The sequence below is a fragment of the Mesoplodon densirostris genome, chromosome 8 (genome assembly GCF_025265405.1).
Source record: "Mesoplodon densirostris isolate mMesDen1 chromosome 8, mMesDen1 primary haplotype, whole genome shotgun sequence".
Lineage (NCBI taxonomy): Eukaryota > Metazoa > Chordata > Mammalia > Artiodactyla > Ziphiidae > Mesoplodon > Mesoplodon densirostris.
The window spans coordinates 73,144,097-73,157,056 of NC_082668.1; the positions used below are offsets into that span (position 1 = coordinate 73,144,097).

Consider the following 12,960-nt stretch of genomic DNA (forward strand, 5'->3'; position numbering starts at 1 on the left):
CATAAAAAAGTAACATTAAAAATTATCTTCCCCTGTTTTACCTTCAAGATCTTCAAGTTCTTTAGGTTTCGCCCAGCGGGATTCTTTCGTTTGAGAATTGTAATAGTAAGGCTTTCCAGAGTCAGATTTGTACTCCTTCCAAGGGCATTTAGATAAAAGTTGCTAAAGCAAAATAAAAACCTTCAGTTAACAGTAATATACTTAGTATCTTTCATCATTCACATCACTGTTTTTACTAGATATTATGAACCCATACAATTCTAAAGCTTGAGAGATGGTGATAATATAAGCTACCAACTACAGGACACTTACTAACTAATGTTAAGTTATTTGAATATATTATGTTTGTCTAAGGTAATGTACCTATTAAGGGGCAAAGACAAGATTCAAAACCAGGTCTATCGGAATTTCAAATCCTATGTGCTCTTGCCATTTACATCCCACCATAGGTAAAAATTACCATCCATATTTCACAAACAGGCTTCTCAAATACTAATACAAGTAGGAAAAACATAAAATTTGGGAGAAACCAAAATCTGATTTGGTTATGCTCAGATTTCAGTTTCACAATTTATTACAAACCTATGTGAACTACCTTATGTAAGGAAGCATTGTTAACTATGATATACTTAAAACCTAATATACAGAACCTGTTAGGGTGGAATGAGAATGCTACTGAAAACTCAAATTTAATCAGTGTCTTGGGCAAATATCTATGTCAGTATTGGGATAAATAAAAAATTTTATCATCTGCCAACTTCCCCTCCCAAGTACTGCTGTTCTATAATTAGTGTGGTGGCCTGGAAAATATTTTTACCTCCTCAAATTCTTAATTAAGAGAAGGAAAAAAAGAATATGCTGCCTACTAGGAAAAAGCTTCAAGTATAGCTTTGAAATGCCAGATCAGCTGTTACTTAGGACTCCAGACTTCGTAATTAAACCACAGGTAATACTGCTTACTTAGTTTATTCCTTCAATCTTATTTTCATATCTGTATATTTTGAATGGTAAAATTTACAACATAAAATGAAATATACATACTTTTGTGGGGGGGGGATATTTTCCAAAGAGACAATTTCCCATTCTAAAAGATGGAAGTATTTGTATTTGTAATTTAACTTCATCTCCATTATCCTAGCCCCACTGGAAAAATGTAAGAGCCCAGTAGAAGATATCTGAAATCACTCAGGTTTGCTATAAAGAGGAAAACAAATAAAGGGCAAGCAGAGAGAGAGTACTTTTTTCTTCCAATTTATTCTTTAAATACCTTTCTTAAATTGATACCACCTGACAAAGGTTCCTGAGCAGGGGTAAATATCAGTAAACAAAATTGGTCTGCCTATAAAAGGGAATGAATTTTATTTGTCTTTTTGCTGATTGGTGTAACTGTATAAACCCTTTTCTCCTCTGAATGCCTAAGTAGCATCCTTTTCTGATATAAGCAGTACTATTCTTTGGAAAGCCAAATACCCACCAAAATCCTAAAACAAAAAAAAAAACAAAAAACCCCCCAAAACCAATCTATTTAATCTCTAAATTCCAGTCCTCAAACTTTTACCTCAGCAGGAGTTTTAAGATCATCTGGTTTCTCCCAAGTAGACTGTTTTGTTTCAGTATTATAGTAGTAGGTCCTTCCATCAGGTGATTTATGTTCAGTCCACATTGATTTCTAAAGAAAAATAATTATAAAAAGATTTAAATTATTTAACAGTGCCACTGACAGTAAATATCAGTATCATTAGTTTCAAAGCAATATATGAAGAAATTAAAAGTATAAAATGGGCATACTTTTGACAGTTATTTAGAATAATTGATCAATTCAAGTAGGGAGGTAACTGAAAATAGAATATTTTTAAAGTACCTCAAAAGCAGCATGGATCAGTTCAGGTTTTAGGATCTCTCTCCATTCTACAGTCTCAAAATTTTAAGGATATGACTGCTTATAACTATTACACATAAGAAAAACTTTCAGCAACACATATCTATGCCTTGTGGATAAAAAAGAATATATGAACGAGATGCTAATGTAGTATAGGTGGATTGATCATGAGCTCAACAACTCTAACCCAAAGAATATTTACATCAAGTTGGACAAAGTTCTAAATTGACATGTCATAAAGATGCAGGCATCAAAATTAAAAAGGATACCTTTGCGTGACAATCAGAACTTAATAATCAACAAGGTGAAATTTAGCAGGGATAAAATGTGAATACAAATGCCTCAACACAAGATGAGTAAGATAAAGTTTTACATGAAACTAGTTTGATACAGAATATAAATCCACTAATGGGTCCAAAAGAACTACTAAGAAACTACTAAAAGTTGTCAGTAAGACCTCAAGTATCAACAGACATGATAGCTCAAATAAAGGTTGCTTAAGGGGCTTCCCTGGTGGTCCAGTGGTAAAGAATCCGCCTTCCAATGCAGGGGACAGAGGTTCTATCTTTGGTCGGGGAACTAAGATCCCACATGCTGCAGGGCAACTAAGCCCGCAGGCCACAACTAAAGAGCCTACATGCTGCAAACTACAGAGCCCACACGGCACAACTAGAGAGAGGCCCGCGCACTGCAACTAGAGAGAAGCCCACACGCCACAACGAAGACCTGACACAGCCAAAAAAATAAAGAAAATAAATAAATAAAAGGTTGGTTAAGAGTTTTATAAGGTCACCATATATACACGTGTACAAACACAAAATAATAATAATAATAAAAGGGGTTGGGAGGAACCTTTGAGAGATAATAGGTGTCTATGGTCTTGGTGATAGTTTCATGGATGTGTATTTATTCACATTTAATATGTACAGCTTTTCATATGTCAATCATCCCTTAATAAAGTGGTTTTTAAAAAGCAGTTTTACAAAGAATCATGAATGAATGAATTACTGGATGAGATCAAAGGTACTAAGCCCACTTCTGGGCACCAGATTTTTCAGACTAACGTATGCTCAAAAAAGGGTTATAAAAATGATCTATATCAAATTTCTTCAAATCTAAAACAAAAGATTGTTGTACATTCCTCTAAGGAAGAAAAGGTAAAATCACTGTCAAACCATCACATTTTTTATCACTCAGATTTACATTAAACGTTTTGAAAGGACTTATTCTTACTTATTAGACTTAGGTTTTATCCCCTATCACTACTGTGAATACATAAAAAGGAAAATAGGCAAATAAAATAATTAATCTATTCCTTAAACTTTACACTCAGACCCCTTACTGTATCCAATTTGCTAATGTCCATTATATTTCCACACAATACCATCCATCCCCTGTTGTGTACCAAGAACCCTACTAATAATGCAGCATTTCTTAAAAGCAAAATGAAACAAGCCATAAAATAACTGAAAACCACTGCTACTGGTTCTTACCTTTCTCTTTACATATTTAAAACTGACTTACCTTTCTTCCCTCCTTATCAAGTTTACTGAGTAATGGAGCAAATCTACTTTTGATTTCTGCTTTGGGAATGTGGCTAAACACATGTGATTCATCGCTTTTCCTACTCTCTCACATAATCAATTTTATTCCTAGCTGATAAAAGAGTTGTGCCATTATTTCTAGGATTTCCTTGCAAACCACTGACACTCAGTCTTCTGATGTTGGCACTTTTACTGTTCAGTCATGCACAACTAGGTGATAACTGCTGCCTGGAGAACGAAGATCATAGGACATCATGGATGATAGAATGCATTCCAATTTCAGATGTGTTAAATGTTGAAATAAGCTAACTGAAAACTATATAAGGAACATTTGCAAATTGTGGGGATGGAGAACAAGAAAAGACGACTTAAGGAGGACATAAATCAATGTAATTTTAACAAAAGTAGATGAGGTAAGATGATTATTTTCTGTAATTTCTGAGAAAAGAACTAGAGTTAAGTGAAGGAATTACAGACCGCCATTAGAATTCACAGAAAAGAACTTGACCAAATTTGGGTTGTTTAATACAAAATGGCCCTTCCTATAGAGATTTGTTAAGTCCATTCTGTAAATAGTCTGACACGACCACTTACAGAATCTTACAGATTTCTGAATGATGTACCAGGATGATTAGGTAATTCCAAAGGTGTATTTAAATTCCTTAACTTGTTCTAGTACCTCTGCAGAATATGACAACTATAATCTCTCTGGAGCAAACATTAAATAACTGCTGAAAAATATTTAGCTTGCTGTTATTCACCTATTTTAACATCTTATAATGAAAAAGTGGTGCAGTAAGAGACATATATGGAAGCTTCTTCAATTGTATGCATAATGCTTTATTTCATAAATTAAGTGATGTTATTAAGAGAGCTAAAGAGGTCTGTATTTCTTATTTAAAAAAACAATGAATTCAGTACCAACTCAGGATTGCACTAACTAAGAAGAAATCTATTAAGTTCCAAAATTATATTTAAACTTCCCAGTCACATTTGCTAAAGGAATCAAGGAAAGAGGAAGTTCACCAGAAATAAAAATATGAGATAATGGAATGAAAAAGAAAGGGACTATGTACACTTGACCAAAAACGAGAAGAGAAGTATACAAACTAGTAAAACAAATAGTAAGCAATTTAGTATTCACTATCTATTACTTTATTTGAATTTTACAACTGTACTACAAAGCAGGTAAGACCATTATCCTCATTTTACAAATTAAAAAATCAAGGCTTAGGAGGGTTAACAACTTGCTCATAGTGATTCAGGAAATAAATGATAAAACTAGAACAATTCAGTAATTTCTGCCTCTAAAAAAACACATTTTACCCACCCTGAAATACTGTTTCAAGCTAGTATTCAGGGACAGTCTAATTATCAATAAGAACAGATGAATTCTGGCCAACTACTAAGTATTAAGCCCTGTACTAATTGCTTTGCATCAATTATCAGTTAATTCTTTTAATAACCCTATGAGACAGGTACCATTTATTATCCCCACTTTACAGAAGAGAAAATGGAGCACAAGAAAGTAAAGTAACATGACCATGGTAACACAGCTAGCTTAAGTTCATTACAACATTGTCCTAGCCCAAACTAAGGTCCTACTATGGATCAAGGCTCCAACTGTTTGCATCAACAGAAATGAAATCATTTCAGACAGGAATATAAATTCTGTACAAATGTCTTAAGCAATACATCAAATTCACTTATAAAAGTCAAGTTTGGAGTGAAAAAAGTAATTTATCTGATAAATTTTTCGCTCTTTTTCCTTAGAAATATCTGATCTGCAACTTAAAGTAAAATTATAAAATGTCTTGCTTCTGGCCAAAACTAATAATTAATATTTTAAAAGAAAAATTTAAAAACAAATGTATCTGAATGTTGAGTGTAAGATGAAGAGTGGCATAAAGAATATATCAATAACTAACAACTGGAGAGTTATCTTCATAGTATAAAATATGACCTATGCAAGTAGTTATTAAGTACTGATAGTCATATTAGCATAGTCTATTAATAAGACTCATTATCCTACAAAATTACTATTTTTTTTTTTTTTTAAACATAAGACCTCTCTAGAGCAATAAGCAAATGCTACCTATCAAAGACTCAGACTGCCTTTGCAAAACTGGGAAAAGCCTAACAAAGACCTAAATGTACATTCTAAATGAGCTAAAGCCAGGACATTACTTTTAACCTTAAGGTTAGTTGCTCTGGGGCACTGCAGGAGTTATTAAGATATTCACTGCTTCGGAGCCTTAGTATTACTCTGCACTTTCATCACAGATGACACCATTCCCAGAACTATTTTCTTACTGACACACTTACTGTACTAATAAAAAACTGATGACACAAATGGCAGTTCTGGACAATCAACCAAAAGTAAACATTTTTACAAACGATAAACTGGGAGTATGTATTTACAAAACACGGGATTAAAAAATCATTGCCCTTAACATACACAACTCTGTTACCATCAATAAGAAAAGACATGCTAATGGAAATATAAACATGGCCACTAACAGAACTCAATACAGATAACATAATGGGATGTTCAACTTCATTAGTAAATGAAGAAAGTGCACATTAAAATGAAAAGTTCTGGGCTTCCCTGGTGGCGCAGCGGTTGAGAGTCTGCCTGCCGATGCAGGCGACACGGGTTCATGCCCCGGTGCGGGAGGATCCCACATGCTGCGGAGCGGCTAGGCCCCTGGGCCATGGCTGCTGGGCCTGCGCGTCCGGAGCCTGTGCTCCGCAGCGGGAGAGGCCACAGCAGTGAGAGGCCCGCGTACCGCAAAAAAAAAAATAAATAAAATGAAACGTTCTGCTCATCAGATGAATGACAAAGAGCAGCTGTACGCAATGTTAAAAGGGTGTGAAGAAAAGGGTACTCTCATGCTACTGTTGGGAACAGAAATAGTATTATTTCCCTGAAGGTCAATTTAGTAGTTCTTATCAAATCAAAAATGCAAACATAATCTCTTGATCCCGAAGTTTCACTCTACAAAATCCCATTTGTATAGCTGCAAAGACTGTACAAGGATAGTCTCTACCAGATTACTAATAGTGGTGACAAGACAGAGATAATCAATAACCCCCCAATGACAGTTCAATTACGGTCCATTCATACTACAAACTCTCTTTACAGGTCTATTTTTAATATAATGAAAAATGTCTAAGATGCAGCACTAAATAAAAAAAGCAAAACACTGTAACAAATGATGTAGCAGCACAATACATACTGAAAATATCTGAAAGGCAAAAACAAAACAAAACAAACTCCAAAAACAAAAACCTGGGTATAAGGAAAACAAATGCACATATATAATTATCAAGAGAGCAATCATCAAGAGAGCTAATACACTTTTCAGATTCAAAAAAGCTAGTCAACCATTGGGTTGTGAATTAATTCAGTACATTCAAACTCAAAATGTAAACATTTATACAATGTATAAGCTCAACTGAACAAAACTAAGAGAAAAAAATGACTAAATCCAAACACTAAGATAGATAGAAAAATCCCCTCACTACTCTAAATAAGGAAAATAACCACAGACATAGAACAGATTCACAACCAATTTCAAAATTTCCAGGAAATGATTTCCTCCCAAACTACTTCACCAAAATTCACCCAGAAGAAACACGTCACACGTGAATATTCCAATTACCATAGACGCAACTGAAATATAACTAACCAGATGATTTTATAGTAGAACCTTATGCAACCTTTAAAGAACAGAGGATTACAATATTATTTCAGATCATAGAAAGAGACAAAAAGCTCTTTTATCAGTTAACAAAACTCAACAGAAAAGGTATCAAAAAAAGTAAAGCAGGCAATGTTACTTATAAATATAAATGTAAGAATTTAAATAAAAGCCAAGAGAATCCTCAGTATATACACTCTGACAAAGTAGAATTTATTGTAGAAGTGCAAGGGTAGTTCAATATTGGGATATCTATAAAAGAAAGTATTCCTATTAACAAATTGAAAAAAGAAAACACCACATGATCACACTAACAGACTTGGTACGATCAAATTACATCCTGAATATCATGACAATTCATAAGTCTTTAAAAAAATAAAAACAAAAAATCCTCAAATAATACAATAATAAAGAGAAAAACATTTAAATGATAGTTTATCAAAGGCCAATAAAAATTATCCTAAAGCCACTTCCATTAAAATCATGACCAAAACATAAGTCTGCAATCACTATAATTTGACAAATACACTATGGCAATAAAATTAATGACTGGTATTAAGATTGGGAAAGAGATAAATTATCTTGCCTTTACTGTTAAAGACTCAAAAAAACACAAAAACCAAAAACTAATTATCCAGTGCCTCTGGTAATCTAGCTGGCTATAAGATAAACATACAAAAATTTTTGAATGACAATAACTAGCTTGTAATAAAAATGGGAAAAATATTCTATTTACAACATAACAAGTTTTTACAAGGTAAAAAGAAATAAAAATAACTATAATAACTGTTTGTCCCACCTAAATAGAAAGAGGGACTTGCATATTGATAAAGATTTAACAGATAAAGAACTTATCCTCAACATATATGCATTTACTTGCAACTGAGCCTTGAAATACAGAGCAAAAACAGAAAAATATGGGAGAAAAAGATGACTCATCCCTTCAAGTTAAAGATTTTAATATACCCCTTTCCTTAGATGAAAGATATGTCAAGATCCAGAAAAACAAAATAACTTTAAATTATCAGCACAAAAAACTTCTAAAATTGGTCTTGACATAGAACATAAAGGAAGCTTTAATAAACTGCAAAGAATCAACATCTTATAGACTGTGCTTTCTGATCATAATGCAAAAAGGTATACCTTATAAAAAAATAAGTCTCTCAAAGGCATGATCAATGAAAGAAACAAGTGATAGGATGGACTTAATTAAAATTAAAGACCTCTGCTCTGCCAAATGCAGTTAAAAGAATGCAAAAAGCCACAAACAGAAATTATTTGCAAAAGACACATCTGTTAAAGTACCATTAACCAAAATATATAAAAACTCTTTAAACTTATCATTAAGAAAAATGAGTAGGGACTTCCCTGGTGGTGCAGTGGATAAGGGTCCACCTGCCAGTGCAGGGGCCTCAGGTTCAATCCCTGGTCTGGGAGGATCCCACATGCCACAGAGCAACTAGGCCCATGCACCACAACTGCTGAGTCTGCGCTCTAGACCCCGTGAGCCACAACTACTGAAGCCTGCATGCCTTGAGATGGTGCTCCGCAACAGGAGAAGCCACTGCAAGGAGAGGTCCGCACGCTGCAATGGAGAGTAGCCCCCGCTCGACACAACTAGAGAAAGCCTGCGTGCAGCAACGAATACCCAACGCTGCCAAAAATAAGTAAAATTAAATCTGTAAAAAGAGTAAAAGATCTGGGCACCTCAACAAAAAAAGACATAGATGCAAGTAAGCATATGAAAAGATGCTCAATATCATACACTATTACAGAGTTGCAAATTAAAATGAGATGCACCACACACCTATTAAAACGCCAAAAAAATCTAGAACACTGACAATACCAAATGTTAGTGAGGATGTGAAGCGACAGGAACTCTCATTCATTGCTGGTGGGAAGTCAAAATGGTACAGCCACTTTGGAAGACAGTTTGGTAGTTTCTTACAAAAGCAAATACACTATTACTATATGATCAAGCAATCGTGCTCCTTTATGTTTACCCAAATGCGTTGAAAACTTAAGTCCACACAAAAACCTGCACGTTTTTAGCAGCTTTAGTCATAATTGCTAAAACCTAGAAGCAACCAAAATGTCTTTTAGTAGCTGGATGGATAAACAAACTGTGGCATGTCCAGACAACAAAATATTATTCACCTCTATTATAATTATTTTGTTATTCAGTGCTAAAAAGAAATGAGCTATCAAAGAGAAGACATGGAGGAAAATTAAGTGAATGAAGCCAATCTGAAAGGGTCACATACTGTATGATTCTAACTATATGACATCAGGAAAAGGTAAAACTATGGAGACAGTAAAAAGACCAGTGGCTGCAGGGGTTGTGGGTGGAGATGGGGAGAGGGATGAAGAGACAGAGCACAGAGGACTTTTAGTGCAGTGATACATGATACGTGTATCATGAGGGATACACGTCACTAAACATTTGTCAAACTCACAGAATGCATAACACCAAGAGTGAAACCTAATGCAAACTGGACTTTTGGTGATAATGATGTGTCAATGTATGTTCATCAACTGTAGTAAATGTACCACTCTGGGGAGAGATGATGATAGAAGGGAAGGCTATATGTATGTGGGATAGTGGGTATTTGGGAACTCTCTACTTTGCACTCAAATCTAAAATTTCTCTAGAAAAAAAAAAAAAAGTCAATTTGGAAAAAAAAACATCTAACATCTGGAAACCAAAAAACCCAACCACTTAATACCGAATAAAAAAAGAAATCAAATGAGGAAAAAAGAAAACAAGATATTGAGAGCTGAATAACAACAAAAATTCTTTATGTCAAAACTTAAGGGACTTCCCTGGAGGCACCATGGTTAAGAATCTGCCTGCCGGGAATTCCCTGGAGGAGCAGTGGTTAAGAATCCGCCTAGCAATGCAGGGGACAAAGGTTCGATCCCTGGTCCGAGAAGATTTCACATGCCATGGAGCAACTAAGCCCGTGTGCCACAACTACTAAGCCTGCGTGCCACAACTACTGAAGCCCGTGTGCCTAGAGCCTGTGCTCCTCAGCAAGATAAGCCACTGCAATGAGAAGCCCACGCACCACAACGAAGAGAAGCCCCCGCTCGCTGCAACTAGAGAAAGCCTGCGTGCAGCAGCAAAGACCCAACAGAGCCATACATACATACATACATAAGTAAGTTTATTAAAAAAAAAAACTTAAGCAGCACAGTTAAGGATGTCTGAAAACCAGCGAGCTAAGGACTCAAGATGCTAGAAAAAGAGCAAGAGAGTAAGTAATCAAGAAGGAAGTAAAGATGACAACAGAAATTGAATAGTTACCCTCTCCCCTCTTCAAAAAAACCCCCAAAACAAGAGGACAATGATAGCTATTATGATTTCTAACTCTATGCTAAACAATTATTAAACCTCAATAACATAGATAAAAATCTGGAAAAAACATGAAATTATTAGAAGCAATTGAAAACTGGAATAGCTGAATAACCACTAAGGAAACTGAAATGGTAATCCAAAACCATTATCCTCAAAAACTATTAGCGCCAAACTAAACTTTAAAAGCTTTTGCACAGCAAAGGAAACCACTCACAAGGCGAAAAGACAATCTACTGAATAGAAGAAAATATTTGCAAATGATATGACCAATGAGGGGTTAATATCCAAAATATAAACAGCTCATACAACTCAACATCAAAAAACAAAAAATAAACAAAAAAACAAAAAACAACAACAGAAAACAACCCAATGAAAATTGGGCAGAAGACTCGAATAGACATTTTTCCAAAGAGGAAATGCAGATGGCCAACAGGCACATGAAAAGAGATGCTCAACATCAGTAATCAATCATCAGGGAAATGCAAATCAAAATCATAATGAGGTATCATCTCACACATGTCAGATGGCTAGCATCAAAAACAATGCAAATAACAAATGTTGGCAAGAACATGGAGAAAAGGGAACCCTCGTAAATGTTGGTGGGAATGTAAACTGGTACAGCCACTGTGGAAACCAGTATGGAGGTTTCTCAAAAAAACTAAAAATAGAACTACCATATGACACAGCAATTCCACTCCTGGGTATATATCCAAAGAAAATAAAAACACTAATTTGAAAAAATACACGCACCCCTACGTTCACAGCAGCATTATTAACAATTGCCAAGATAAGGAAGGAACCTAAGTGTCTATAAACAAATGAATGGATGAAGAAGATGTGATACACAAACACACACACACTGGAATACTACTCAGCCATAAAAAAGAATGAAATTTTGCCATTTGCAGCAACATGGATGGACTTCAAGGGCATTATGCTAAGTGAAATATGTCACACAGAGAAAGACAAATACTGTATGATATCACTTACATGTGGAATCTAAAAAATACAACTAGTGAATATAACAAAGAAGCACTCACAGATACAGAGAACAAACTGGTGGTTTCCAGTGGGGAGAGGGAAGGGGTGAGGGTCAGTACAGGTGTAGGGGATTAAGAGGTACAAACTGTTTTGTATAAAATAAACTACAAAGATATATTGTACAACATGGGGAATATAGCCAATATTTTACAATAACTAAATGGAGTATAAATTTTAAAAATTGTAAATCACTATATTGCACACTTGTAACATATATTATTATATAGCAACTATGATTTAATTAAAAAAAAAAGTGTTAGGTCCAGTCAGTTTTTAGTTCTGTTCTACCAAGCATTAAGAAATAAGTTATTTATTAAGTTGTTCTAAGGACCAGAAAAGAGAGATTATTCTCCAGAAACAAGCAACCTAAAAAAGATACTAGCAAACTAAATTCAGAAGAAATTAAACACGTGTATGCACATATACATACCGCTAAATACACATAATGAATAACTAGGGTTCATCTTAGTGATGTAAAGATGGCAATGTCAGAAAACTTATCCATGTACTTTCACATTGACAGAGTAGAAAAGAAATATCATGATGATCTTAGTTGACATGGAAAAAAACACTGAAGAATTTAAAAAATAAGTACATATTGAACACTATCAGCAAACCAGGAATAGAAGAAAGCTTCAACTTAACATAGATTGCATACCAAAAAACTATAGTAAACATCATATTTAATGGGGAAATTTTAAACTTATTCCCTTTAGGAGAGGAAAGAAGACAAGATGCCAGTTTATCACTGCTACCACTCACCATAGCACTAGAGGTTCTGCCTGAAACAATAATAGTAGACACAAATATGAGGACCAGAAGAGAAGGAGCCAAAAGTGTCATTTGAGGGTAGTAGTATTACACAGAAAACTCACTAAGCAACAAGAGTTCAGCAAGCCTGCTGGATAAGCACATAGAAAAATGATAACATAAAGCACAACAAATTCAAAATGGCTCCAAATCTTATACAGTATCTGTAATCTAACAGAATGAAGAATGCACAAGCCTTTAATGGAAAATATTTAAAACTCTATCATAAAACAGACTTAAAAGACTGAACTATAGCAGTTGGCCCTCCATATCAGTGTATTCAACCAACCACAGATTGAAATTCCAGAAATCTCCAAAAAGCAAAACTTGAATTTGCTGTCATCTGGTAACTTTACACATTTACATGGTATTATTGCATTTAGCTTTACTGTGTTTCGCAGATTATTGCCTTTTTAAAAAACTGAATGTTTGTGGAAACACTCTGTGGAGCAAGTCTATTAGCGCCACTTTTCCAACAGCATTTGCTCACTTTGTTGTCTCTGTGCTACATTTTGGTTACTGTTACAATATTTCAAACTTTTTCATTATCATATTTGTTATAGTGATCTGTGATCAGTAATCTTTAGATTATGACTCGCTAAAGGCTCAGATGATTGGTTAGCA

General features: G+C 34.6%; 1 protein-coding gene across 4 annotated transcripts in view; it reads right to left on the reverse strand.

Annotated features, from left to right (window-relative positions):
* Positions 1-12,960, reverse strand: part of PRPF40A (pre-mRNA processing factor 40 homolog A) — a 55,712-nt gene that overhangs the window by 21,835 nt on the left and 20,917 nt on the right. For all 4 annotated transcript variants that reach the window (XM_060107239.1, XM_060107240.1, XM_060107241.1 and 1 more), the window contains exons 6-7: positions 1,559-1,669; positions 42-162 (exon numbers count right to left, since the gene is read on the reverse strand). In XM_060107239.1, the coding sequence (XP_059963222.1) occupies positions 42-162; positions 1,559-1,669 (232 nt within the window). The remainder of the gene's footprint in view (positions 1-41; positions 163-1,558; positions 1,670-12,960) is intronic.